General features: G+C 50.1%; 1 protein-coding gene across 7 annotated transcripts in view; it reads right to left on the reverse strand.

Annotated features, from left to right (window-relative positions):
* Positions 1 to 921: 921 nt before the first annotated feature.
* RGS6 (regulator of G protein signaling 6) overlaps positions 922 to 26,846 on the reverse strand; it is a 517,530-nt gene continuing 491,605 nt past the window's right edge. For 4 of the 7 annotated variants that reach the window (XM_084792096.1, XM_084792098.1, XM_084792097.1 and 1 more), the window contains exons 17-19: positions 26,098 to 26,151; positions 13,958 to 14,024; positions 922 to 5,053 (exon numbers count right to left, since the gene is read on the reverse strand). In XM_084792096.1, coding sequence (XP_084648222.1) covers positions 4,884 to 5,053; positions 13,958 to 14,024; positions 26,098 to 26,151 — 291 coding nt within the window. In that variant the 3' untranslated portion in view covers positions 922 to 4,883. Of the gene's footprint in view, positions 5,054 to 13,957; positions 14,025 to 17,576; positions 17,628 to 26,097; positions 26,152 to 26,846 lie in introns of those variants that run through there. The other 3 variants (XM_084792100.1, XM_084792101.1, XM_084792102.1) reach the window with 3 other exon arrangements.

A 26,846-nucleotide genomic window follows, 5' to 3' on the forward strand; every position in this document is an offset into this window, starting at 1 on the left:
CAGGGCCGAATGTGGACTAGGATGGCGGGGGAGGGGGCAGGGGGGGCACATGTCACCTTGAACGTGACCTTCTCCTTCAGCAGAGCGGTAGACAAAAAAAATGGCCCTGACGTTGAGAGACAAGATGTGACTGATGACCTATCCCCACATCTCTGAAATCACTCCTACTTCCAGGAGCAAAATTTCTGCCACTGAAGCGTGCTGTGAGGTGCCAGGCTCATCATTACCAGAGGGTCCTTGTTACTTTGTTCTCTTCCTCCTCTCCACAGCCTGATTTTTCAGGCTCCCGGCGTCCTGCTGCTTTGGCAGTGGTCGGGGAATGAGATTGTCTGTCGCTCGGGAAACCAAGACTCCCTGTAAGGAGCAGCCTATATGCAGCAGACTTTAGTCCTGGGATGTGGTTTAAGAAGGTATCTCCTAGCCTGGTGCTCTGACCATTCGGCTCATTGTAAGTTGCCACTACCAACACAAGACCAAAGTGTGTGACTTGTCATTATGCAGTGTGACAGCATTAAAGATTGATGCTAAACTTAAAAAAAGAAAGAAAGAAAGAAAGAAAGAAAAAGAAGGTATCCCTGCGTCACTCCTGGGTACAGACATTAAGGTAGCATGACCACCCAGACAAAGGTAGCCTGGCAGAGGCAGTGGTTGCAGCCTTTTGGTGACACTGCCGTCCCAAGCTACTGGGATGATCTATTTTTTTTTTCCTCTCTGGCTTCGGTGTCCTTGGGAAGAAGGAAACAGACACGTGTGTGTGTGTGTGTACGTGTGTGGTGTGTGTGTGTGTGTGGTGTGTGTGTGTGTCGAGGGGTGAGGTGTAGGAGGCAGAGGAGACAGTGGCGAGAGACAGTAGATTTTTTTTGTCTTAGAGGTACATCCTACCCAAAGAACCCCCAAGCCAAAGAGCCCCACACGGCTGGATTTTATTGTGTTCAAGTAGTTGTTTATTTTTAGACCGTTTCCAGCATGTTTGGTCCTGGGGTCCAGTCCCCAAATTCCAGAAAAAATAAACTAATGAGAACTACATGCGCTGAGGAGGCCATTCCAATGTGTCTGTGATCATGTGATCATGCGGCGAATGGTCATAGGCTATAGGACAGGGACCCTTGGTGTGGACAGGGCTCCCCAACCCCAGACAGATGATGGCAGCTGGCTCTGCCCCTTCTCTGAGGCTCGGGGAAGGCTGAGCTCCTGTTATTTGGATCCTGCCACCTCAGGGTCCCAGGCCCCTTATTGCTACATTTGCTACTTTGCTACTTGATGGCCCCTGGGTCTTGCCCAGGGGGAGGCCTTATCACTGGGTGGCACTAATGAGTAGGTTGCTGGCATCTGCTGTTGCCATGGTTACATGAGCACAGGCCTCTTTCTGAGGGTCCGGCGATGAGTTATTAGCAATATATATATTTTTTGACCACTATTCAACTATTCCACAGTCCTTGCCACACATTCATCTTGGCCAGGTCCTTTTTAGAGGCTGGTGACACATTATCTCTTCCCCAACCCTGGGCTTCCCAGTTCCTGGAACTTGCTGGAATATTTTCCTCCAGGAAATTCTCCAGGGCCCAAAGATGAACAGCCCTCAGTCCTTTCCCCATTCTGGGAAGGCTTCTTGGCACCATCTTCAGGAGCCCACACACGTGGAACAGAACAGGAGGGTGCATTTCGGGAAAAATACCAACTTCTGCAACAAGCAAGGGTCCAGGCTCCTGGTTCTGTATCCTGTTGGTGAGGTAGTTTGAACATCCCAGGAATCCTGTTGCGCACATCTCATGCGTCTGGCTAGTCCAAGCAGCAACTTAGCACTGGAAGAGGCCCCTCCTGCATACTGGCCTGGTACCTAGCTACCGAACAGCCGAAAAGTGGGCAAGCCTGGAGTAGACTTAACTGCACTGGCAGTTGGGCCTCCCTTTATTTCTGGGGCACAGCAACAGCTTGCCAGGGAAGTGAAACTGACAAGCCACTTTCCAGAGTGGCGGGTTGCTTCTCCTGGCTACCTGGGTCAGCCTGGTCTCTGGATGCTACTGGGCACTGAGATGTACAATCTCCCAACTACACTTGTCCCATGCAGGGAAAAAGCTTATTTTGTTTCCTTGCCTGGGCCCTGGGTGTCTCACCTGCTAAGACTGTGGAGCTGCCAAAATGATATTTGCTCCACAAGCCATCATAGGGTAGATTTTTATCTCGGGAACCACACTGAGCTAGGAGAGGCCAGCAGGCTTCTAGAGGACAGAGCAGGGCAGAGGAGTCTGCTTTGCCGAAGAGCGATTATCACACATCTAGATTTTGTCTGTGTGCACCAGGCCAAAGGGAAGCTGGCCAAGACTCCCTTTTTCAAATCTGTGTGTTCTAACCTTGCATGACAAACTGACTTGGACTGGTCGGCTAGGATGGAGCAGCGCTGGTCCACTTTCTTTTCTCGGCTCTTAGACGGTTCTACTGAGGCATGTGTCATAGTGGACACATGACTGATCTCACCCCTGTTGTGAGGTGTGGGTGAGACTGAATTGCTCCAGGCTTGAATCCATCTACCATCATCCTTTGTCCTTGGTTCTAATGAGCCTGCAGACCCTCCCTTCTGCTGTCCCCCAGGGGTGGTTAGAAGCCTGCCTCCTATTCCCATCTCAGGGCTAGTGTATGCCTGGCCCTGGGTGGGTCATGTGGGGACCTCCATTGTGAGGCCAGTTCTCAGGTCAGTGTGCTGCAGGAACAGCAGACAAGAATCAGGACAGAAAAGGACACAGAAGCCACAGCCAAGAAGTCTGCCCTACCCAGGCTGCAGCCTGGCGGAGACTGTGTTCTGTAGTCCACGGAAGGGGCAAGAGGCAGCCAGAATCCTAGTCCTGGGTGACTGAGGGCACAGACGTAACCATTGCTTGAGAATATCAGATGTCTTTGTTGTCAGCACAGCCTAGGGGCCTCTTGCTAGGGAAGTTTCCTTTGGGCAATATTGGGGTGGAGATAAACTTGGGCTACAATTATGTTCAGAAACTAGAGGGTTCTATGTAGAGGAGTTTTTTTTTTGTTGTTGTTTGTTTGTTTGTTTGTTTCAGTGGAGCTAGAGAGGAAGACTTAGAAGACCCTGTAACTTGGGTTGTGGCTCCATTACTTTTACTCACTACTCATGTGGTTACCTAGTATTTGCCAAGAGCCAGGCTCAGTGGGAGCAGCTGGCAAGAGTCTGGATGTTTGCAGTCACCTTTGGAGATGCCCTCTGATCTGCTTCATAGCTCAAGGACAGAAGAACTGAGCGGAAACAGGCATGTTGGCCAAGAACTTTATAAGGCGGATTCTAAGTGCCCGTGGAGGAGCCTCTGTGATAGATCAAAAGGGCTGTGGACCTGGGGTTGTGTAGAAGCAGGTATGGACAGGCTTTGCGGGAGGGGGCTGGGTAGATGGGTCACATGACACATCCAGAAGGCTGAGACCAAACAAACACTTGGGCCTTTGGTCACCAGCTGGTGAAATTGCTTGCATAAGCAATGCTTACCTGCCTGCCTGTCTGCCTTCCTTCCTTCCTCCCTTCCTTTCTTTTTTTTCTTCCTTTCCCTTCTCTGTATATATACTCCCAAGGAGGGGTTTTTACCTATGACCAAAACAGATCAAAGAAGGGGCGCACTTAACAGGTGTTGACAGGGAAAGTATGTGTGAAGAACATGTCTGAATGTAAAAGCATGTTGCTTAATACAGCTGTGTCAGAGGTCTCATGGTGTCATGATGACAATGACAATGACGACTGACTGACTCTACTAGCTACCATTTGCTCAGCACCTCCTCTGAGTTCAGGACCTGGTGTGACCTTTGGGTGCAAGACTTCACAGCCAGGTTGGCAAATGGTTATTGTGACACACAGGAAGGACACGGAAGATCTTCTGCAGGTTCCTGTGCGTTTTGCTTTCTCCTAGATGAAACGTATTGGCTACGTTCAATAGAGTGCTTACCTGGGCCCTCAGAGTAAGGTTGGGAAGGGGATTCTGTCGCTCTGGTCGGGGACCTGACATTGCATATTCTGTTTCAGCTTTACGAATAACTGGGCTCTAACCCAGTAGGAGTCTGGCCAGGCCTGGTAGGCTACAACCAAGTGCCATCCCTGCAATCGAGGCTTCCTCCAGGAACTTCCATCTTGGGCTACCAGTGGGGAGAAGCCCAATGGCTCCTGAGTTCATGGCCATGTTTATTTTGAGTGAGACACAAGGGAACAAACCAAGGTGCAAGGGGTAAAATCAGAAGACGTGAAGTAATAATATTTTTAAACGATTGTCACCAGAACTTTCAACGACTAAACAACACGCTCCATTACCTGCACTGGTACCTCTTCAAGCTCTGGCCCCTTGAACATGTGATAGGATCTGAGAGTGGCCACCGCACCCTTGAAGACTTCTCTAAAACTTGGTCTCCGTGAGGGTGAAAAGAACTTGAAGTGTCATTAGTATTGAAGATGTGATTTCTGACATTTTATGTGAAAGCAGTGGCTGCCATCCACCCAGTTATACCTGGGTGGTCGCCTGTCAGGGGGCAGGGGGCGGTGGGGAAGAGGAAGGCAGGTGGCATTGAGCACTAATAGTGCATCAGAGAGAGTAGGGAGGTGACGCATAATACTATGTGCCCTGGGTCCACTCGTCCCTCTCAAATTTGCTGGAAGGCATGATTCCCCAGATGACTGGACAGATGAGGTTAACATCTCAAGTGACAGTCAGACAGGAAGTCCATGAGACATTCTCTGGCCGAGTTAGAAATGGACCCTTGCAGAGATAAGCGAGGTGCCTGGCTGTACAGGAGAGAGCCTACAAACAGGGGTCTCTCCCACTGGCCCAGCACAGTGGACTCTTTCTCTCTGGTCTCCCCATTTACCCACCACATCTCCCCACCATTGCTCTCCACGACCCTCACTCTTTTTCTTTCACAGTGACCAAATCTCCCCGCAAGGAAGCTCTGTCGTTGGATGTTGAACGGCGCCTGCCCGGGTGTTCTGCCGGCCCGGGCCCTGGCCCTAGGGTGGGGGCGGTCAGGAGGACTGCATCAGGCCCGTGAGGCGCTTGCCCGCCAGTGACTTTCCCTGCGAAGAGAGCCGACAGAGAGCACACACAGGTGTGCAGACACACACAGGGACAGAGACAGAGAGCCAAACAGGTGAGTTAATTGTTGTAGGAGTCACTCTGGCCAAAAGATCAACCACCCACCCCAGCTGGCCATGTTGATAAGGAATGCCTAGAGATTGAAGCCCCAGCTAACGGCAACTGAGAAAATAGGACTTCGGACAGTTTAAGAGGCTTAGTGTGTTTGGCCAGTGCTCTTGCCGGGGTCTGGGCAGTTTACTTACCACAGCCTAGGCATTAAAGCCCTCCAATCCTTTAATGCCTGTAGGCTGCCCTTGAACTTGGTTTTACTCTAGTATGGAAGGGAAAGCTACCCTGGAGAAGTCTGAGGTCAGGAATAGTGGGTTGACACAAATAGACGACAGTTACAGATCTGGGTGATTAGTTAGTCATGGGAATTCTCAAAGCCGTGAGTTATACTTGATGCGAAGGTTTGACTCAGAGGATCTGGGGACTCTTGGCTGCAGGTGCTGTGGCTGTGACCACGGCTGGGACCTTCACTGTTCTCTGCAGCCCCTCGAGGAGCCAGGAATGGGTACTCCTGTCACCTCTTATGTTCCTGATTGCCGGTGACCAAGTGTGATGACTGGACTAGGAAGTCCAGGAACTCTTTACCTAAATCCTATGTGACTATTATTCTCAGACTCAAGGAACAGACAGGACCACAAGGCCTGGTCCATGAGGCACAGAGGTCCTGGGACAGTCCCGTTGTGTCCCTGCCTATGATACTGGACAGCCCAAGAATGAATGAGACCTGATCACCTCTGCTTATTTCCCTTAACGTGGTTTCCACTCATTCCCTATTCACCCCTTTTAGAAATTCATATTATTGGGCATGGGTGTGAGAGAAGAGTGTGGCTGGACCCAAGCAGATTGATCACCGTGTCTGGGAAAACACTCAAAGCCCATCCTGCTGTTGACAGTGGGTCAGTGACACCATCATCATCTGCAGAGGGCAGCAAATGACTCCCTCCTGTCAGCGAGGACTGAGGAGTTTGGCGGTGAGAGTGCACCAGCCAGCCATGACTCACGGTCATTTCCAAACGGGCTATGGGGGGGGGGGGGCTCTTTTTGTTTACTGGCTTTGACTGTGTGTAAGCTGGATGTAATTAAAAAGAATTGATCTGGTTGGTGAAGCCTAGTAGGGTACTCAATAAACCTGCTGATTGATGAATTGATGGATAATGGGGAGATCTAATAAATGAACAAGAGCTTGGAGCTGGCAGGGTCCAGGGCTGTGTGTCATCTGGCTTAGCTCTCCATGAAGGGATGCGGTCAGCCTAGTTGAGATTGCTGATGGCACGGATGCAGGCTTGTCCACAAATGGAGTTGCCCCCGGGAGCTGTCAGGAAGTCTGTATCTACTCCCTTCCTTCTTCTTTTCTTTCCCCTTTCCTTTCCTTCACTTCTCCCCTATCTTTAAAAAAAATCATACCACACACACACACACACACACACACACACACACACACACACACACGTCTTCTCCATCAACAACCTTATCTTTATCTTCAGATACACTAAACCCAGCCTGCAGCAACCTATGTTTATACTAGGCTAAAGATTTTTCAGGCAGCTTAAAAAAATCTTTGAGGGTTCCTGTGTCAGTCTATGTGTGTGAGTGTGTGAGTATGTGTGTGTGTGTGTGTGTGTGTCTGTCCATCTGTTCATGCACATATAGGAATATGCAGAGGTCAGAGGACAGCTGCAGGTGTCATTCCTGAGGAAGCACTGGTCCACCTTGGTTTTTGAAACATGATTTCTCATGAGCCTCAAGCTTACCTGAGTGGCCTAGGCTGGCTGGCCAGGGAGTGCCAGGGATCTGCCTTGCCCATCCTTGGTGCTGGGATTACATTACCCACATTCATCTTTTTACGTAGGTACTGAGTCTCAAACTCAGTGTCTCATGCTTGTGTGGCATGTACGCTATATGCCTAGCCATGTCCCCAGCCCATCCTGCCAGTCTGAGAATCACTAAAAGTAGAGGCAGTCATTTTACAGCAGGGATGGTACTCTGTGTCTTCAGAAGACAGACACTGGCATCCAAGACTTCCATCCCAGCCTAGCCCTCACTCTCTACAGTGTCCTTTCTGACACAGAGCAGGGGATATTTGTCATCCTGTTGATTCATTTGGGAGTATGCCTTCTTAGTGTAGGCATAAAGTTAAGACTTATGGACTGGAGAGATGGCTCGGAGGTTAAGAGCACTGAATGTCTTTCCAGAGGTCCTGAGTTCAAGTCCCAGGAACCACATGGTGGCTCATAACCATCTATAATGTGATCTGGTGCCCTCTTCTGGTGTGCAGTTGTACATGCAGATACAACATTGTATACATAATGAATCTTTTTTTTTTTTAAGGCAAAGATTCGTAGGACTGTGTATAGACTCGAGTCTAAGGGCCTTCTGGAATGACAGTGTTACTTCCTGTCACCTGTGTTTGCCCCTGCTCATCTGGAAGGTGTAGCCTATTGCTGCAGAGACCACACACTTAATCTGGTTTCTCTCTCCCCTTCTATCCTTCCTCCACCAGGGCCACAAATTAAACACTGTATACTCAGATATCTGTGGCAGAGTTGCTGTATGTGTGTGGCATTGGGGCTCCAGTTAGCTGGGGGAAAAAAATCACTAAATCTGAATAAAAAATGTGTATTAAAGCTCAAAGACAAAGAAGGTAAAGTTTGCCAGTTGTCCAAATCTTCATTATAGTTCCGTCTTTTTTAGTGAGGTCATTTTGTTGTAGAGGGGCTGGGGGTTGAGGCAGGCTAGAGATTTTTTTTCTTCCTGCAGGATCATTCTGAGTGATTTTAGCCCTGAGGCACCCCCACCCTTCACCTTTCCCAGCTCTACAGAAAGAGCCTGGCTGGATTTGGAGGCGATAATTAATCTCTTCCTGCCAAGAAATCAGCCTCATAGCTCTGGCTCCAAGGACCTGTGGCCAGTGTGCAAATGGTGTGCCCCGCCCTGTCTCCTTACTTCTCTCATTTCTGGAGGGCTTCAGAGACAAAGCAGGTAGCTAATCAGCCCAGGATCTGCCCCTGGGATGAGTACCGGCCTTTGTGCATCCAGGTGGTAGTGAGTGGCCTTTTGGTCTCTCTCTCTTACTGCCGAGCTCACACCTTTACCAAATGTCACTTCAGACGTTAAGGGTGGAGGTCAGGATGGTTTGGGGTGGCTTAGAAAGAACTCTGGCTCAGCTGAGATGGTCTAGTTGCATGCACCCCCGCCTGCCACACCATCAGTTGAGGGAGGCTGGGCTATTAGCTGCAAGGACATTAATCCACAGAAAGCAGTCAAAGCTGCATGGCTGGCCAGGGGCTTTGGGGGAAGAAATTGGGAGATTTCTCCCTGGCTCAGCAGCAGCCTTCTGAAGTGTGGAGACGCCTGTGGTGTTCAGGGATCAAAGTGAAGTCCTAGAGGCGAAGCTGTCTGTTCTGAGGGAAGCTGCCCCAGAGGCTATGCCCAGTGAGCTTGCAGGCTGCTTCAGGCACCTGCTCTACCCTGAGACAGGCAGGCCCTCTCCTGCTCCCTCTAGGGCTCTCTGCTCCCTCTACTTTTTCTCCCATCCCTGATTCTGAAGGAAAGGGAGTGGTCATTTTGCCCATGCCTGGCACTTGTAGAGTCGCAGAGGCAGCCATGTTTTGGGGGTGTGATTGTGTGATGCTCCTCAGTGCCTGGTCAGGGGGGCATTGGATTGTGGTGCCAGAGAAGAGGAGCCAGCTCAGCCTGAGGCCTTGGCGTAGCTGAGCAAAGCAGCTGAGGAAGTTTGAAAACCCTATTAGCAGGCAGCCTTTGTCCAAATGAGAAAAATGTACAATGATTAAGAACTAAGCTGCGGAAGGTACATTCCAGAGACGTCAAAGCTTTGCACACAGACAAAGCACCTTTCCCCTTCCACACACTTGACAAAGTGTAACCCGGGAGAACTTCGGATGCTTAAATTTCCCAGACCAGGGACTGGATGCTTGGTTCACAAATACCTACATGCCCAGTCCCCTGCACACATACACACACCCACAATGATTTCAGCCTGGTAGATGATGTGATGAGATCCTTTGCTTCTGGAGGAAAATGCACAAAAGGGAGCTATGCCTTTTGTGCAGAGCCAGAGGAAGGACCAACATGCTGCCAGACATGCCGAGGCTCTGGGCATCGCACTTCTACATGGTACCCAACAAAGCATGCGTGACCCCATGACCAAGAACTTCTGCCACTTACTTACCTGGGAGGCTAAGGCTAAGAAACTCATTGGTTGAGAGGAGAGCTGTGGCTTAGAGGAAAAGCCCTGGGGCCCTGAGGACATGCGGGGGACATGGGGGCGGGGCGGAATCCGTAGGGTCTCAGGGCAGAAGACAGCCTTTTAATCTAAGGGAATATGGACATTTGAGCTGATAGGATTCTCTGGCTGGTTTTCTCAGATGCCCTAGGACTAAAGTTAGAAGTCTGAAGTGTATATTAAGTCAAAATCTAGGCTACAGCAGGGTTTGTCTGCCCCTGGGAGAAAGGCGTGGTATTGATAGGAAAAGGGCATGATGGGTTCCAGGTTCCATGGGAGTATGCGTTTGTCAAATTCACTGAACCCTATACTCCAGCCCTGTGCACTTTATCATATGCAATCAGAATTCAAGGGAGAAAGCGCAAGAAATAAGATTAGGGAGAAGAAGAAGAAGAAGAAAAAAAAGTCCCAGCTGTCTCTTCACTGCCTCCCAGTTTCTATTCCTTTTTCTTTGTTAGTTGCTGGGTCCATCTTTGCCTTTCTAGAAACTGAATGCCCCTTCCTCCCACCTGGGAGACACTCAGATCCCTCCGGGCAGGACTAATCTGGGGCGCTATTTCTAGCTCCCATTGATCCCAGCTGAACCCGTCGGTGTGACCCACAGGCATTTTTTTCATCCTTGCTAATGAAAAGTGGTGGTGTTCTGACGAATTGAGCACACCAACTCAGAGATGGGCTGTCCTTTCGAGGAGTGTGAAGGTCATTTCTGAGTTGACAATGCTCGAGTTCGTGGAGAATGTGGGGATGTAGAATGGCAGGCTCAGGGTAGCGGTGCGTGGGCCAAGGAGAGCAGTGAGAAACCTATGTGGCAGTGGGGGGCCGCCGGAGGCAGAGTCCTGGTGAGGGTGAGTCCTGGTGGGGGTGTGGCAGTTGGGGGAGAGATGAAGGGTCTGTCTATCTTCATCTGGTCTTTCTCTCTCTGGACATCAGAACTCCTGGTCCTTTTCCCCCATTGAATAAGGAAAAAGGAATGGTTTGGGTAGGAAGTATGAGGAACTCCATGATAACTCCTTTCCCAATGATATTGGAGAGCGGAAGGGGGAGGGCTGCTCCTTGAGATGGTCCAAGTGTCTGAGAAACTAGCAAGGGAATGGAAGAAGATCCTGTACGTAGAATGATTTCAAAGCACCTTCAACTCCTTGTCTTTTCTCAGCCTGTTCTAGACTTGGTCAGGCAAAGTGGGGCCGATGGAATAGAAAGGCCAGGTAAAGGGACGTGCCGAGGGCAACCTGGGCTGCGTCTGCATTGGAGCTGGACAGAGCAGCGCCACAAGGAAGAGGATTATTTCTGGATTGTTCCACATTGTCACGGGAAGGCAGGCAGGCAGGAGCCCCCTGGCAAGACCCATTCCTTGGGGACAGATTCCTCCAAGGCTCTCACTGAGCTTTTGGATCTTTCTCAGGAGTTGAAGCGAATTTTAATTTAAAAAAAATTCTATTTGAGTACTCTAGAAGAAGGTACATCACAAAGATAAAACAACACTCAAAAACAAAACAAAAGAAAAGAAAAAAACCCTACAGGGATAGGCGAAACTCAAACTAGTAACAAAAACTTATAGCTGAAAATTAGTATATATTTCAGTAGACATGATCCCGAATCTCCTTTGTAAGGTAAAACCCATCAAAACACTAACCACGGAAACAGCCCCTTGTGCTGTGTGTGGTGGTGTGAATAGCTGGGTGTCTCTGGGTGCATAGTTAGAGATGGGACTGTGGAATCCACTCAGCGGTCATGTTGTCTGGACACTGGGACCCTTTTCAGGTTCCACTCCCTCATTATAATCCCTACAGGCTATTTTCCTTTGCTTTTGTTGGAAATTTGACTTTAGGAAAGATGAGCTACCAGCCACCTTAGCTGGATGAATACAAATGGGCCGACTTATCTCTTGACCTCCCACAGCCTTTCTCTTGGAATTTCTAGTTCTTCACCTGTCGTTAGGCAGTGTCCAGAGATCAGGTATCTTAGGGCAAGCATGCTTTTCCAGTTGCCCAGGCTTCGGAGGCAGAGTGGAGCTGGTTCAGTCACTAGGGACCTGGATTATTAGGCAGTTTGTGACAGCTGCCTCCAATGGTAAGAGTTCAGACATCTAGGCATTTGACAGACACTTGGATAAGTGCCCAAAACATCTTTCCTGGTTAGGTATTTCTTTATTATCAAGTAATGAATGAGGAAACAGACTCCTGTAGAGCTGGAGAAATTTGCCTGAGAGAAGACAGCCACACAGTGGCAAAGTCAAGGTGATGGGCCTCACGAATTACTTGGCACATCTTACTTGGCACATGGGTGTGACTCTCAAGGGAGGAGGTAGATGTCGACAGTCAAGTACCAGGCACTCCTCCATACTGACACTGCACCAGCTTTCTGGGCAGTACAGGATGTTCTTCCTTGAATACACTTGAGAGCATCTCAAACACTTTCTGTTCTGCTAGGGGCTTTTCCTTTCTATATTTGGGAGTTCTGCGGCAGGGTGTTGACTGGCAAGTCTGGCAAAAGGCTCCTGCACAGAGCTGGGTGCTGGTGGGCATGCGTTGGTGCATATGGACTTACAGCAGCGGTGGCTGGGCACACCAGATGAAGCCATTGTTGTGTTTGTCACTGTGTTACTAGTGCCTTTGAGCTTCCCTGTAGTGACCTCAAGAAGGACAAAACAGATGCGATATTGCCTTTTCTTTTCTTTTTTTTTTTTTTGCTTTTCCGAGACACGGTCTCTCTGTGTTAGCCTTGGCTGTCCTGGACTCTCTTTGTAGACCAGGTTGGCTTCAAACTCACAGCATCCACATGCCTCTGCCTCCCGAGTGCTGGGATTAAAGGGCGTGTGCCACCACACCCGGCCCATATCGGCTTTTCTAAGGTGGGTGAGGCAGAGTGAACGCACTCCCTTTAGACGGGACCCTATTTCAAGTCATTATAGACCAAGTGCCCGATTTAGGGTAACCCTGATAGGCTCAGGACTCCTCCCTGGATGGTATCCATAGACTCTGGCTCCTACCTCTCATCAAAATCACCACTCAGGGTATCTTTGCAGAGCTAACCTTTGCCTGTCCGTTTGGGTGAGCTGTGGGAGACCTCCTTCCACATCCCTCCAGCTGCGTGGAAACTAATCTGGAACCAGGCAGGGATGCCAGGAGAGATGAGGGCTCCCAGCTGAGCCCCGTCCTGGTGGCAGAATGCCCAGACACGGGCTCTCTGGCCTCCTTTCCGAGTTGTGCCTTTCCCTGTCCCCTCTGCTCCACCCCCTCTGCAATGGAAACTGTTCCCCTCCACTCCAGACTACAGACCCATTTATCTCTCCTTCCTCTTCCTCCAGTGGAGCAACCTGCCCTTTGCACCTTTAGCTTGCAGGAACTTCTTGGTGGTCTCGGGAGGGGCAGGGAGGAGGCGTTCTGCTTACAAAGCCTCTCTGCGGCATACCTGCCTGGGGCCTGCACAATGTCTGTCTTGTGCTTTTGCTCCCCTCCTCCACCCCCCCCCCGCTGGCCCCCAAATGTACACAGGGATCTAAGCTCTGGTTTACTCCAAATTTGGCAAAGGCCAAAGGCTCAAGAAAACAGGCACATGACTATGTTGCTATTGGCAACAACTGGATGCTCTTCTTTTTCTACCAGGGAAGTTCAAGTAACCCTTGACTGTGACTACAGGGTGCGTGCAGCTAAAGCTTAATAAATTGATATTATGGTCAAGGCAGCAGAAGTCACTTGCTTGGCAGTATGAGATTCCCCTGGGGATCTGCAAAGACTTCGATGCCATCTACCTAAAGGCATTTTCTCCTGAAAACACACATACACATACACCGGCTGGGGTCCCTTAGTTAGGGGGTGCCTAACTAAGATAGCTGCTAAGACAGAGCCCAGTAGGCAGGAAGTCAACTTCCTGATTTATCTCTTGCCCTCTGCCCATCCGAAGCAGACAGGACACTTCGTGAACAACCACGTCTACTTGGAGCCACCTTGACTGCAACTCAGCAAATTTTATGAGATGGTCATCTGAGCATTCTAACCCTGGAAAGGAACAGGTTAGCATTCTCAGGCGTCACCCACCCCGATGGGTCCTTGGGCCATTGAAATTCCTAGTTTCAGACAACCTTCCTACTTATCTTTCCTTGTAGACTCTTTTCTCGATAGGAATATGAGGCTTTGGGTTTTCCTGAAGATTCAGTCCCGGGGCTTGCAAAGGAAGGATTTTGAAAGGTTCATCCCCGAGAGGAAACCTAAGGACACTGAAATTGGGTTTGAAAACATCTGCAAAGCTGTTAGGAAGCGGGTACCCCGAGACACCAAATTATAGGATCCATACCTAAGATGGTACTTATTCATTGCCTCCGGGGCAAAGAGTTCACATTGGCAGCTTCTCTAGGATGCTCTTTTTTTTCTTAGGAAGAAAAATAACTATGATGCCAAAAACAGGAATACAAAAAAAAAAAAAAAAAAAAAGTGCCACCGACTGTGCATGGGACCAACACATGAGAATAGGAGCAGTGGGAAGACAGACAGACAGAGAGACAGACAGACAGATCATCTCTGCTGGATTGTGAAACTGTCTATGCAGAAGGATCCCCAAGGTTAGAGAGAGTACAATCACTGGGATCACTCACCCACTGCTGGAAGGAAGCCACCTCGGGGGTGAAACGCGGCAGCCATTCTGACTCTGCGCCAGCAGCACTAGGCAATTGTGTTTGGGGGAAGGGAAGGGAAGAATAACTCATCCAGCTGAAACCGTGAAGAGCTGTGGCTTTAGAGGGACCCCTGCACACATCACATACAGCCATGGCAGGCACGCAGTCTGGGCCCAGGTGCATGCAGGCCTGCGGCATATGGTGAACCATACACAGAGCACCTAGGTGTATATCAAAAAGGCAGCGCATGCACCTGTGGTACACACCTGTGCACACGCATAGACAACATGTACACATATGTGCATATTCACGGGGCAGGGCACTCACATAAGCATTTCATGCAAGACACGTAAGCAGCTATGAGGTATGAGGTAGAGATTTTTATATCAGTTCCCAGCCATGCCAACCTTTGACGACAGTACAAACTTGAAGCATTTGCACAATATATATATTATATATATTATTCACCTCAGGAAAATCTATTTGTGTTACCCCTGTTTCTACCAATGCTATAAGCAGTAGGAGCCCACATTCCAGGGACCTAGTTTATAGAGCTACTTTAGAGAATTCCCTGCCACTTGCTTCTGAGTCTTCCAACAGCCTTGCTGTGTAATAAGCACTTAAAAAAATAGAAAACTCTGTTTATCTGGCAGATGGAACAACTGGCCTTGGCGAGGTGGTATTGTGGCTCCAGGCAGGCAAACAGCTGGGAGGTGATTTGCCCTGGAAATGGGGCTCTGTCGTCTGAAGGTTAAGCTTGAAGCTTGTGGACGAAGCCTGTTCCAGTCTGTGTGTGAAACAAAAGTCTTGAACCTCTGTGGGAGCCCACAGGCCAGGTCTTGGCCATACAGACAACAATTTTTACCTGTGGCCCTTTCCACCTCTTGGGTTGACAGGGATCACACAGCTCCAAGGCTTCCTGGGCGTCCTTAAGAGCCACAAGAACTAGGTCATGTGCCAGAGGCTGGCCTCTTGGGCACCATAGTCCTCCTCCGTTCCCCCAGAAAGCAGAGGGACTGAGTTAAGTTTAAAGTAGGTCAGTAATAATGGCTGGCACACACTGGGCTGTTATCACGCCAGCCACTGTAGTAGATGATCCTTGCACACTACGTCACTTACACCTCCTCAACCCTAAAATCAACTCAGAGCTAGCTACCTCACAGGCTACTGTTGAAAATGACAGAAGGTGGGTGATGGAGCCCTAAGGATGTGCCTTGTGATAAACAGTACCGACTAGTTGTCAAGCATATAGGCTACAAACAGTGTGTCCTACCATCATGCACTATGATCTCCTTTTATGGTGGGGGAAACTGAGGCTTAGAGGACCTTCTTATAGTCATCCAAGTCAGGGGTAGAGCTGGAGGAGAAGCTAAGTCCGTGTCAAGCTATGCCCAGCATGACGTGGTTAACACCATGCATTCTCAAGACCTGACAGCTGTTACTACTATACGCTCATTTAATGCTGATCTCTGCTCTGCGGGGCCAGGCTTGTTTTACCTCTCTTACATCCACGAGTGACTTTCCCAGGCTTTTATACCAATATCGGGGAGAGCAGGTGAGTGGGGATTCCATTTTGACTGGCTGCCTCTGACTCTTCCTTCTCTGAGTTCTAAAGGGACATAGCTCTCGGGATGGGGGGGGGCTGCTGGGGGGGGGAGGGGACAGAACAAGCAGGTCATCTGCGATAGGGATGACAGTGCAGGTGGGGACATGTTGCAGCCAAGCTCTTGACATTTCAATTCTAGATAGTTGGTGCAGCTTAGTCACAACCCAGCTCCATTCTCTGGTTAGGGACACAAGCGGAGGTAACTGGCTAGCAGCAGGAGCAGGCTGGAAAGCTGAGAGAAGCCAGGTGGGAGGGGCCTGCCAGGAGCCCTCAAAGATACATTCCTGCTGGCAAGATGTACCTCACCAGGCAGTCCTTGTCATCTCTGGAGATCATGGCCATAAAAGAAACCTGACACTAACCATGGAGGAAGCTACCGAAGGGCAGGTCAGGGGCCCTGGTGGCTCCCACGCAACCCATACTCCTTGGTGGTCTTTCTCATGATGTCCTACAGGACCTAGGAATTAGTCAAGAAAGCTATGATTGAGAACTAGCAAATGATGGGGTCTGAAGTTCTATATCATTACCAAGAAACCCTCCATCGGGACTATGACCTCTGGTCACGATCACCCACAGTGGATAATGGTTGCGTCTTGCGCATATCCTGTATAAAATACTCTAGAACCTTATGGCGTCACTCAGAACAAATTCTGTTAGCTCCTTTTGCTCTAGGCTGCAAAGCTTCTTGCCGGACAGTCTGTGTGTCCCACAAGACGTGGAGGCTCCATGAGATCCTACTTTTTGTGGATGGATGGAGAGATGGTGGTTAGAGGCACAGGGATAAAGCCAGCTGCTCCTTGGTCCCTGAGTCGCCCTGCTCCTTGTATCCTAGGCCAAGGCCTCAGCTGTTCCTAATGGGGATTTAAAGGAATGCCTGAGAGAACACAACCACTGCCAACTCTGTCTGAGCTTTCCTATGTGGTTTAAAAAAAAAAAAAGGTCTTGTTAAAACTTCGCTGACTTTACCAGGATCGCCATGTTTAATGAGGGGCCTCGGCGAATTTGAAAGCAAAAGATGAAGAGATGGGGGGGGAAAAGCCATGAGCTGTAATCACCATAATTACACAATCTCACGATGAGCTGAAAGCAGCCCCTGGGGAAGCCTGAGAGGGGAAGGAGTGTCATCTGCAAGCCTGGGGGCTCTTAGGACAGCTGAAAAGAATGTGACACGTAAGGCCTTCCTTCCCTTCTTCAGAGCCAGGTCTCAGACAAGTCCCCTAGGCAGGACAGAGGAGGAGGAGTGGACAGGGAGGGCACCCCTTTTCTGGTCTGAAGCCCCTGGGTGGGTGGGGGGTGGGGGGGGGAACATGTTGGCTGCCTGGTGTCAGCTTCTTCACCTGGAATCAGCAGCAGCATTGGGTAGAAGATGAGTGTCTTTTCTGCTTTTAACAAAATACCCATCCCTATGGGGACTGTGGCAAGCCATGCTTTCTCCAACCCAAGGCCAGGGTGAGCTATGCTCCACTCTGTGCCCAGCCCCCTGTGCCAACCAGTGCCTGTGTCCTTCACTGGTTGACCTCCTTTCAGGCATGCAGAGAAGAGAGCCCTGTCGCCCAGGGCTCAGCTGCAGCAGCAGCAGCAGAAGCAGCGAACGGCCAAGGTCAGAGACGGGGAGAGGCACAGATGATGTGCAGAGGCCATGAATTGAGCTTCGGAGTTTCTCTTGCTTCCTGTGTGCCATTGCTTACTTGTTATTTTTCCAAGGCAGATGCCTGGATCCCTCTTCCCCAATCCAAGCTAACTCCCTCCTTACGTCCCATTCACCTTTCCCACAACTTGCCGAATTAAACATGGTGGGATCCCTTCAGAAATATTTAGCACAGCAGACCAGAATTCCAGCCGAAAGGCATTATGGAACTCAGTGCAGAAAGCTCCTCAGCTGTGCTCTTGACCATGGAGTTTCTAAGGGCCATCAGCGAGACTCACACCATGGCTGGGTGCTTGCTACTGTCAGAACAGTGTCCAGTACAGTGGCCCTCCCTCTGCCGTCTCTCCATCTGTTCTACTTTACCCTCTGGGACAATCTAGATGGGTCCATTGGTTCTGGAAACAAAGATGACCATCAGGTTTGCTAGAGGCCAAACATCCTTATCGACTCCTGTCTCCTTGACATGACCTTCACAGTCCCTTTCCCTCTTGAATTTCTTCTGGTTTATCAAAACCCTGGATACGATACAGAGGGTTAGTTAGCATCAAGATGGTCAGAGCAGCACAAGGCAAGGAGCACTCCTCAAAGGCCGGGAGCACTCCGTAAAGTAGTGAAACACTGCTCTGATCTTTGACCTTTTCCATTTCTGTTACTACAACCTCAGATGAGAAATGACAACCACAGAGGGTGGGACAGGTGGGCAGGAGTGGACATTATTTTTAATCCTTTTGTTGAACTCTCACTAACAATAGGGGTTTTTTTTTCCTCTTAATTTTTTTTTTTTTTTTTTTTTTTACTTCCTGGAGTAGGGTTGTCATTATTAGGGTCACCCAGGAATAGGAGAATGGGATGTTCATGCCAAATGTTAAGCCAATGAGGCCCGTTGCTGTTTGGGACTGTGTGGTTGTTGTTAGGGCCACAAGGATTTGGCGATGATGAGGGGCTGTGGAGACCCGCTGCTGCTTGGGCCCTGTCTCATTTTTCTACCCAACAGGGGGCTGCCTTGCCGCCTCTCCATCACTCTTCTCTCCTTTGCCTTAGAAAAGACACCTCAGCGCTGAACTTCGCCCTGTGTTGAGCTTGTTCCTCTCTGTCTCCTTCAGTGTCCCAGGCAGCCATCTGTTGCTGAGCCGCATTCTGTATTCTGTTCCTGCAATGCACACAATGCATAGGTGTGCCCTCCTGCTGGGACACTATGCTTCTTTAACTCCATTGCACCCTGGGAAATTCACTAGCTGCTTTGACAAAGGTAAGCACCCACTACCTTGTTTTCACAGCAGCTCACTTTGCGGTAGAAGCCCTGAGGGTCTTAGTGATTAGCCTGCTGGTCCTCTCATCTCAAGCCGCTCCCCTTGCCCCCTACCTCCATCTTAGTTTTTTGAGACAGTTTCACTGTGTGGCCTTGGCTGTCCTAGACTTGCTTTATAGACCAGGCTGGCTTTGAACTCACTGAGATCCACTTGCCTCTGCCTTCCAGAGTGCTGGGATTGCAGGCGTGTGCCACCTGGAGTTTCCTTGACCTTGACATAGGCAGTCTTGTCCTCTTCCCGGGATCTGTAAGCCTGGTAATGCCTGAGAGCTGCTCTCTTCTCTGCCCTGCTAACATGATCAGAGCAGATGTAGTCCCTAAAGGGGCATGCAAAGTCTCCTGAGTGGCCGGCTGGCTCCTACGGCACAGGCTCCTGGCTCAGCGGCACCCTCGGCCTGCTCACTGGACAAATGGGAGCCCACAAGGTTCCCATGTGGTCACACGGAGACAAGAAATAGGCTGAAATCCCATAAGCCCACCACCCACTGCTAAAGTGAGTTTTCCTTCTAGTAGGGTGGGGGTGGCCCAGGAGGCAACAAGATGCCAAAGGCCTCAGGTCAATTCCCAGAATAGAGCTCTGCCTGGCACATACACAAAGCCTGCCCCCAGCCTGCCTTGCTGAGAGACTGGCGGGGATGAGATCTGTATCGAAATCAGCTGCTGTAAACACACAGCGCAGCCTTTCTGCCTCAGAGGACTTGGATTTTCAGTTGACTGCATGGCACACTAGGGTCTGGCAAAGGCAGGAGCAGTGGTGGAGGGATCAAGGGAGGAGCGGAGTAGCCATCTCAGAGACTTGATCAGTCCAGTGTCCTGAAGCTAAACCACCTACAAGATTCTTCTCTGAATGGGTCCTAGGTGGCCAGGGCATTTTTGGGTGGTTTCCACTGTCAGATTGAATCATCAGTAACAACTGGGGTTTTGGGGGCGGGGCCTAGGGATAATGAATTGCCCCAACATGACAATGAAATTCTATATAATGAAGACAGAATAGAACAAAGCAGAACAAATCCCTCCCTGCTCTCAGACCCCAACGTGGAGATCGGGCCATTGGGGTGTTTCCCCTGCCTACCAGCAGCCGGGCTGGTCCAGTTGCTTCACATTTTATAGTTTATGAAAAACAGATTTCTACATTTTCATTTTTATAGCCACAGACTGTATGCTGTGCCAGAGAAAGGGGTCAGAGACTAGAGACTTTGCCTAGCACAGACCGTAACTGCCACACTGTTGTCTCCTGGATCCTCTTACTCTAAGAGTGCTCAGTGACAGGCCTAGGGACCCCTGTTGAAGTAGAGAATGTCGTACCTCAGGGTGTCATTGATGACTCCTGGAGGGTCACACTTTATTCTTTGTCTCGGGGCACCAGCAACATTGGGGCCACTGTACTGCTCAGCTGACCTGGACAACCTGCCCCTGACACTCGCCACTGGGCCTCCTGACCCGAAGGGGATGGGACTGCTGAGCTGGCAAGGCAAGATGGTGCTACTCCCCGTTCTCTGTGAGCTGCCCCCCCCCCCAAGTTGTTGAGTTGTAGAGGGCTCTGTCCTGTAAGACAGGGAGACTGTGACTTCAGTCCTGCTTGTGTCTGTCAGGGTGTGTTCACCCTTCGGATTCCATTACAGCCACTATTTACCCTCCAACCCGCAAGGCTGGCAGTCGTGTCTGAATCACGTAGCCAGTGGGGCAAAATGGCATCTCCTCTTTTATTCTCAGGAATGATGTATGATTCGTACAGCTCAGGAGTCACACCTGCAGGACATTCCCAGCTGGACAGGGACACTAGAGTTTAACCTGTCTACTCTACTACACAGGGAAGCTGGGGGACGGGACAATAGGTCTCAGAGAGGGCTACCTATTAGCTGGGGCTCACACAGCTAGGCTGTAGCTACTCTGCATGGGGGCACCCAGGAGACACTGAGGCTGCTCTGGGGAGGCAGCTCTTCACTCTTCCCCACCTACATCTTATGACACAAGTCTCTAGCCAGGGTAAAGTCCTATGGCTGGATAGATGGGAGGGCTGGCTCTGGTGTCTGGAACACAGTGGCTTCAAAAGGACCCGAGGACTCTTTGGCATCAAAGGCAATCCTATGTAAGATGTTGCAGCCAACCGTCTCTAGCTGGAGAGCTGAAAAGGCTTTCTGACTAAGGTCCAGGCCGTCTGGGACTCTGCTGAGTCTAAGGGTTTGAAGACTCATTCCACTAGGCCGTTCCTCAGGAAATGCTGAGGCCGGGGGATAAGGAAACAACAACAGAAGAAGATGCGGCACCACCAGGCCAGCTACTCTGCTTCTCCAAGTCTTTCCCAAAGCCCCAGCCTTCTAATTCCGGCTGGAGCTGGGATCACATACCTCAGAGCCCAGGGAGCTGCTGAGTCTTGCTTCTGTGGAGGAAGGAGGGGACAGGGGAGTGACAGCTGGCTCCCTGAGCTTCATCTCCATCTGACTTCCTCCACTCCACCCTGCATTTCTTGGCAGGAGGGACAAAGAAGAACGGAAAGCCCAAAGCAGAGATGCCACTGGTCATGTGCCAAGGAGCCCTCTGCTTCCAGCACTCACTGCTGGAGTTTAAGGGATACCAAAGTCACCCCTCCACACTCTCTTGGGGGTGGGTAGAAACCTGCCCCTCATCTCTCTCCTCTGTGGCCTCCTGGGCCTGCTCAGATGCCTGTTTTCTACCTTTGCTGTCCAGAACTAGAGCTCATAGAACTCTCAAGGGGTAGCTAGAACTTTAACGAGGAAGGTAAAGGGGAACGGCTGCCAGCTACACTGGGATTGCTATTCCCCCCACCCCCCCTCTCTCTCTGTTTTTTTTGTTTGTTTGTTTGTTTTTTTTTTGAGACAGGGTTTCTCTATGTAGCCCTAGCTGTCCTAGACTCCCTTTGTAGACCAAGCTGGCCTCGAACTCACAGAGATCCGCCTCCCAAGTGCTGGGATTAAAGGTGTGAGCCACCACACCTGGCTTAACTCAAATGCCATTGTACTTTGAGGTGTCTTTCCTGCTACAATGTACTAGGGACAGGAGATTTTTCTCCTCCCCAGCTCAGAGCTCAGACCAGATGGCTTCAGCTGCCATCCAAAAGAGAAAGTGACATTGCTGCTGCTCCTTGGCTAGGGCCTCTTTGCTTCCTGCTCTCACCGGCCCTGCTCCCCCAGAAGCCTCTGGTCCTCTGCCAGGGTCATGCCCAGAGGATGAGGCCTCAGCCTGCTGTCAGTCTATGGTCAGCTCGCAACTCTAAGAGGACAGGCCCATCAAAGAGAGATCAGAGGTGACGAGACTTTCAATCCTGGCTACCCATTCCTCCTCCCTGCCCGACACACCTGTCATCTCTCAGGCACAAAGCCAGGAAGATGGCACCGTCTGACAGGCTAGCGGGCACTGAGCAGTCAAGAGTGGTTCTTATACCCTCCCATGGCGAGTGATGCTTAAGGCTTCCCACCAGAGAGCCCTGTAGAGGGGGACACAGAAGAGGCATCCTATAAGGATCCCTAGTTGTTTCCTAATGTGGAGGATTTCAAATGGTACAGCCTCCGAGGAGAGGAAGCAACGTAGAGAGAAAGAGCAAGAAAGCCTGGACCATTGATCCTGGTTGCCCATTGATCCGGCTGCTGACATCTCGGTGATAACTGCCACCTTGCATGCTAAGGGATCCTGGACCAGTGTTCCACATGACATAGGATGAACCGAGTTTGTGACAATAGTCAAACAGCACTTTAGACTGTGTACCATTCTTGCAGAGGGCTTGAGTTCAGTTCCCAGGACCCACGTCTGGTGGCTCATAACTGTCTATGACTCTGAGTCCAAGGGGTCTGACCTCCTTGTCTGGACTCCATGGGCACCTATACCCACATTGCCCCATTAATAAAGTAAAATAAAATAAAATAAACTGAAACATTAAGACAAAGGTAGTCAGCCAAGCATTCATGCTGGCCACTGAAACCTGGACTGATTTTCAGTTGCTATATGATACATTAAGAATATTTACAAAAGCCCAGGCACATTCTACTTAGCCAAAACCCATTTTTGTCCCACTTGGCATCCATGCCCCTTCCTCCTATCTTGGAGTGTGGGAATCTCTCATCTTCCTGCTACTGACGGGAGCATGCATCTGATGGTAAGTCCCTATACACTGTATTCTGGGCAGTCCTGGGTTTGTTTGTGCCTTTCTTTGGTCTCTCAGAACCTTCCACCTTTGATGGCTAGCTCTTGGATTCTAGACTTTTCTGAAACAGGTTTCTTTGGCCTGAGCCCGTGTTTGAAAGCCCTTTGAAAGGCTGCTGTGTATTGTACTTCTTTCTGAAGCTAGGTCTCTTTGAGCAAGGACCACTGTGTGTAGCAGTGGGCTATTAACTATACATGAGTGGCTGAGAGTCAAGTGGCAGCTGAGATGAACGAAGTTTAGGATTTGAATGGCCAGAGGGGTAGACACAGGGCTGGGACTCCTAGAGGGAATCCTTCTTTCCATCCCAAGTTAAAGTGCATCATGGGTTAGCTGCAGCATGTGGGCCTTTGTCAGCATATAAGTAGGCTTTTAGGTAATTTCTATAGTTCTGGTCTGCCAGGTGGCATGGTGCTTGGCATAACACCCTCACCACTTCCCTGGCACATCAAAGCCTCAGGTGACTCAAAGCAAAACTTCCACTGGTGGGAGAAACCTCCTAGCACTGCTTCCGTGGGTGGCCAAGCCTCTCTGGCCTCTAAGAGCGTGGCCTTACAAGCCTCTATGAAATGCTCAACTACTCCTAAGGAATGTATAACTTTGGCCTTTGACGGGCAGCTCCTCCGTGGTGGCATTGCCCTTAGACTCAGGGAGAATGGACAACTTCTTTTGAGGTGTCCCTCCCGCATCAAGGAACAAAGGAACACTGCCATGCTCCCGGGGGAGAATTCTGGATTCGGATTCAGTCTTGGTAAGACCCCATCTGACTAAGCTATCCAACCGCTTGGATAAAATACCCCCAGGCATTTATTACCCCTAAATGGCAGTCAAGCCTTTATTGGTGGCCTTATTGGTGAACCATCTTTGCTTTTCCCTACCAGTTCCTCATCAGTAGCGAATATGGAGAGGCTGCTCATCGAACTCAGTGACATGAGAGCACTACTAAACCTGCCCTTCCTTCGCTTTGTTCCTAGTGAACGGACAGCAAAAGAAACGCAAGTGATGCTTCTTTTGGAGACATTGAACGTTTCATGTCTATCATATTCAGAAAACAGATACCAAATTGCAAGGCAAATTGGTTGGCCGGTTATGTTGCTAAGATACAGGGATGTTGAGACCAAAGTCTTGGGCTCCAAAGTTTGAGTAGCCTTATCTCTACTGAGGATATCTCTACAGCCATGGCCGTGTTCCCAGACTTAGCTCCATCTACGGCATTTGGGATGTGGCTCGTAGCACACAAGGAGCATGCAAGGGTCAATAGCAATCTGTGGCCGTCATGGAACCAGGAGGCCTCAACGCACCACCAAGTAGAGCCTTCCCTTTAGGAAGGCAACTCAGAGAATCATTTTTTTTTTAACTTTGAGCCCTTTGGCCACATAGATGCCCAAATCTCAGGAGCTTGGGCTGTTTTTCTGCTTCCTATCAGATGTCACATGACATAGCAGACATAGGGAGGGCGGGGCAGGTGCTTTCCTGGTCTGCTTGCGTTCACAGACCTTAGAGATCCAGCAGCCAAGAGCACTTATGAGCGAATGCATATCAATAAATGCCTCCTGGAGCTTCTTTGCCCATCCCGATACCCACTTCTCATGGCAGGCCACCTGAGGATGTTTGCACACCGTGCAATGCACCGTGTCCAATGTCTTATTTCCTCTCTCACACCTTAGCCCCCACAGTCTACTGGAGGAGCACCCATGGAGCTGCCAGAGCTCAGCTTTCCCACAAAGTTGCCTCTACAGCGTGCTCTTAACTTGCCAACTCAATCTTTCAACTGTCTCCATCTTCAGCAGCTGGGCCTCAGCTCTATACAGAAAGACGCCCCCCTCCCTACTTTCTCTGAAGTGATCGTGGGATAGAAGAGGTCCCAGGGGCCTAGCCTCTGATAGTGTATGTGGCACCTTCGTGACCGCATGACCCTGGCAAAGCTGTAAGGACAAGAGGCCAACAGGTCTCCCAGTCTGCATCTTTTTATTTCTCTTGTGAGAAAATCCTGAGAAGAGAGAGAGGGAGGGGGGGAGAACATCTAGTTTTTAATTGCCATCTCCCTGAGGTGTCATGATGTATACATTTGGTGAATTCAAAATCATGTTGAAATGTTGTTAAGATGCATCCAGCTATGACAGGAAAATGGCTAGATGGCTTTCAGCCCCAGGATTTCTTAAACTGTTTAAAAAGGATTAAAAGAGCACTAATATAGCAGTCGTATTATTACAAGGGCTTTGCTCTTGCAAGGCACGTTAGCATCAGTGGGCCCCAGTCTTTGGGAAGGGAAAGATGGCCAGTCCCATGTGCTTCCCACCTGCTCTCCTGGTTGCTGCTAGTTTGATGCTGACAGTACAGGCAGGGTCCCATGGACTCAGTGGCAGTGTGCATCAAGCCTTAGCGTGGAGAAGAAACCACCATGGATAGGGGGGATGGTTCTGACCTGTGCTGTAATCGATCCTGGTATACAATCTCACGGTATAGATCTATCTCATAGGGATCTCATGGACTGCTCTTACTCGGTCTCCCTTTGTGTCACTGTGTGAGCCTCCGCCTCTCTAAGCTGGTGTGCACAAAGGGGAAAGACCTATTCCTTGCAGGGACAGTGAGCCTGTAATACTGTTTTTACTCATTGTCAGAACCGGGGACTGGGGAGATTGATAAGACCTTGACCCTGAGAAGTGCTTGGCAGTACCGGACTCACAACTACCTTCCTCTCTAGGTCACACTACGCAAATGAGGCTGACAAGGGACCTTAAGGGTTGTGGGTACTCATGCAGAGGCCACTAACTAACACACACACACACAGCACACACACACACACACACACATACACACACACACACATACACATATACACACACACCAGCTAGACCACATTGCCACAACCCATGCAGCACAGTTGCTTTCTACACATAGCAAAAGCCGTCTACGCAGCAGCAACAGCAGCTCGAGACCCACACTAACATGACTGTGAGAGTTCACAGAGAGAAGAAATTTGGAGAGATATATATTCAATATGAGTGACGATCTTCAGCCAATTTGGTTCATGGTTTGTTTCATGGCCAAGCTGCTGTAGAAGAGTCACAGGTGGCCCAGCCCCAGGAGCAATAGGGTCCCTTCCTCCTCAGAGCCTTGAAAAGAGGCCACGGGATGGCACCTGTGGCTGGGCCTTGGGCTCTGAACCTTCTGCAGGGAGGGAGCTGCTTGCTCTTTTTGCAATTCCATCCCTGGAAGAGAAGCTGCAGACACTTGCAAAGGAAAAGGGGGTAACTGGAGGAGGGCGAGGCACTGGACTCCCTCCCACCCAAGAGAAGATGGCAACCAAAAAGAGGTCAGGGGTCAGGGGTCAGGGGTCAGGGGGTGAAAAACCAAAAGCAAAAGAAACACGGAAGGGCAGAAAACCAGCTGAACTTACCACACTGCGAGTGAACTTTTCTAGGGAAGTTCTACGACCTTGCTCACTTTCTGGCTTTAGGGGGGAAAAAAGGATAGGGAGAAAAATACAGGGAAAAAAAAATTCTTCAGCTTACATGTGATTTCTAAACAGCAGCAGCCACACAGCTAAAGAACAAAACACAAAAGCCAAATGCGGCAAACTGGGAAGAGAGAAGCAGCCAGAACGGTTGGCAGAGCCAAGGGAGACAGGGAAAACAGAAGCCCGGGAGAAACACACTGCCTCTCTGGAGCCCCGGGGAGTGAAAGGAGGGAGTGGGCTCCCCGGAAGGGCCCTGGGTGGTGCTGCACAGCCTTTGTTTCCTGGTTGCTATTCAAGGTGGCTGCCTGTTGTCTCCTCTCTGAAGCAGGAGCCCTGGGGGTTTGTGGCCAGCTGGGTCCCCTGGGCAGCCACATGGGACTCCCAAGGGGTGCCACAGAACAGATGAGCTCTGAGGGCTGTCCATGTGTGGTGGTGGGATCTTGACAGGATGCCCGGAAGCAGCCACTGAGGAGGTAAAGTCCTGAATTCATCTATTGAGTGTGGATCAGGACAGTTTTCTCTCTTCAGGTTTTTTTTTCCCCCTAGAGGAGCATTTGCTAACTTCAATGACTTCCTAATGATTTTCTGTGTCCTGAGAGTCTACCCAAGTACTTTGGGGTGATGAAGACTCCAAGGCCTCAGGAAATGACAAGCCATTCTCTGAGCAGAAAGTACTCTCTCGGTTCCCA

Source organism: Acomys minous (genome assembly GCF_964271855.1).
Source record: "Acomys minous genome assembly, chromosome: 8".
Lineage (NCBI taxonomy): Eukaryota > Metazoa > Chordata > Mammalia > Rodentia > Muridae > Acomys > Acomys minous.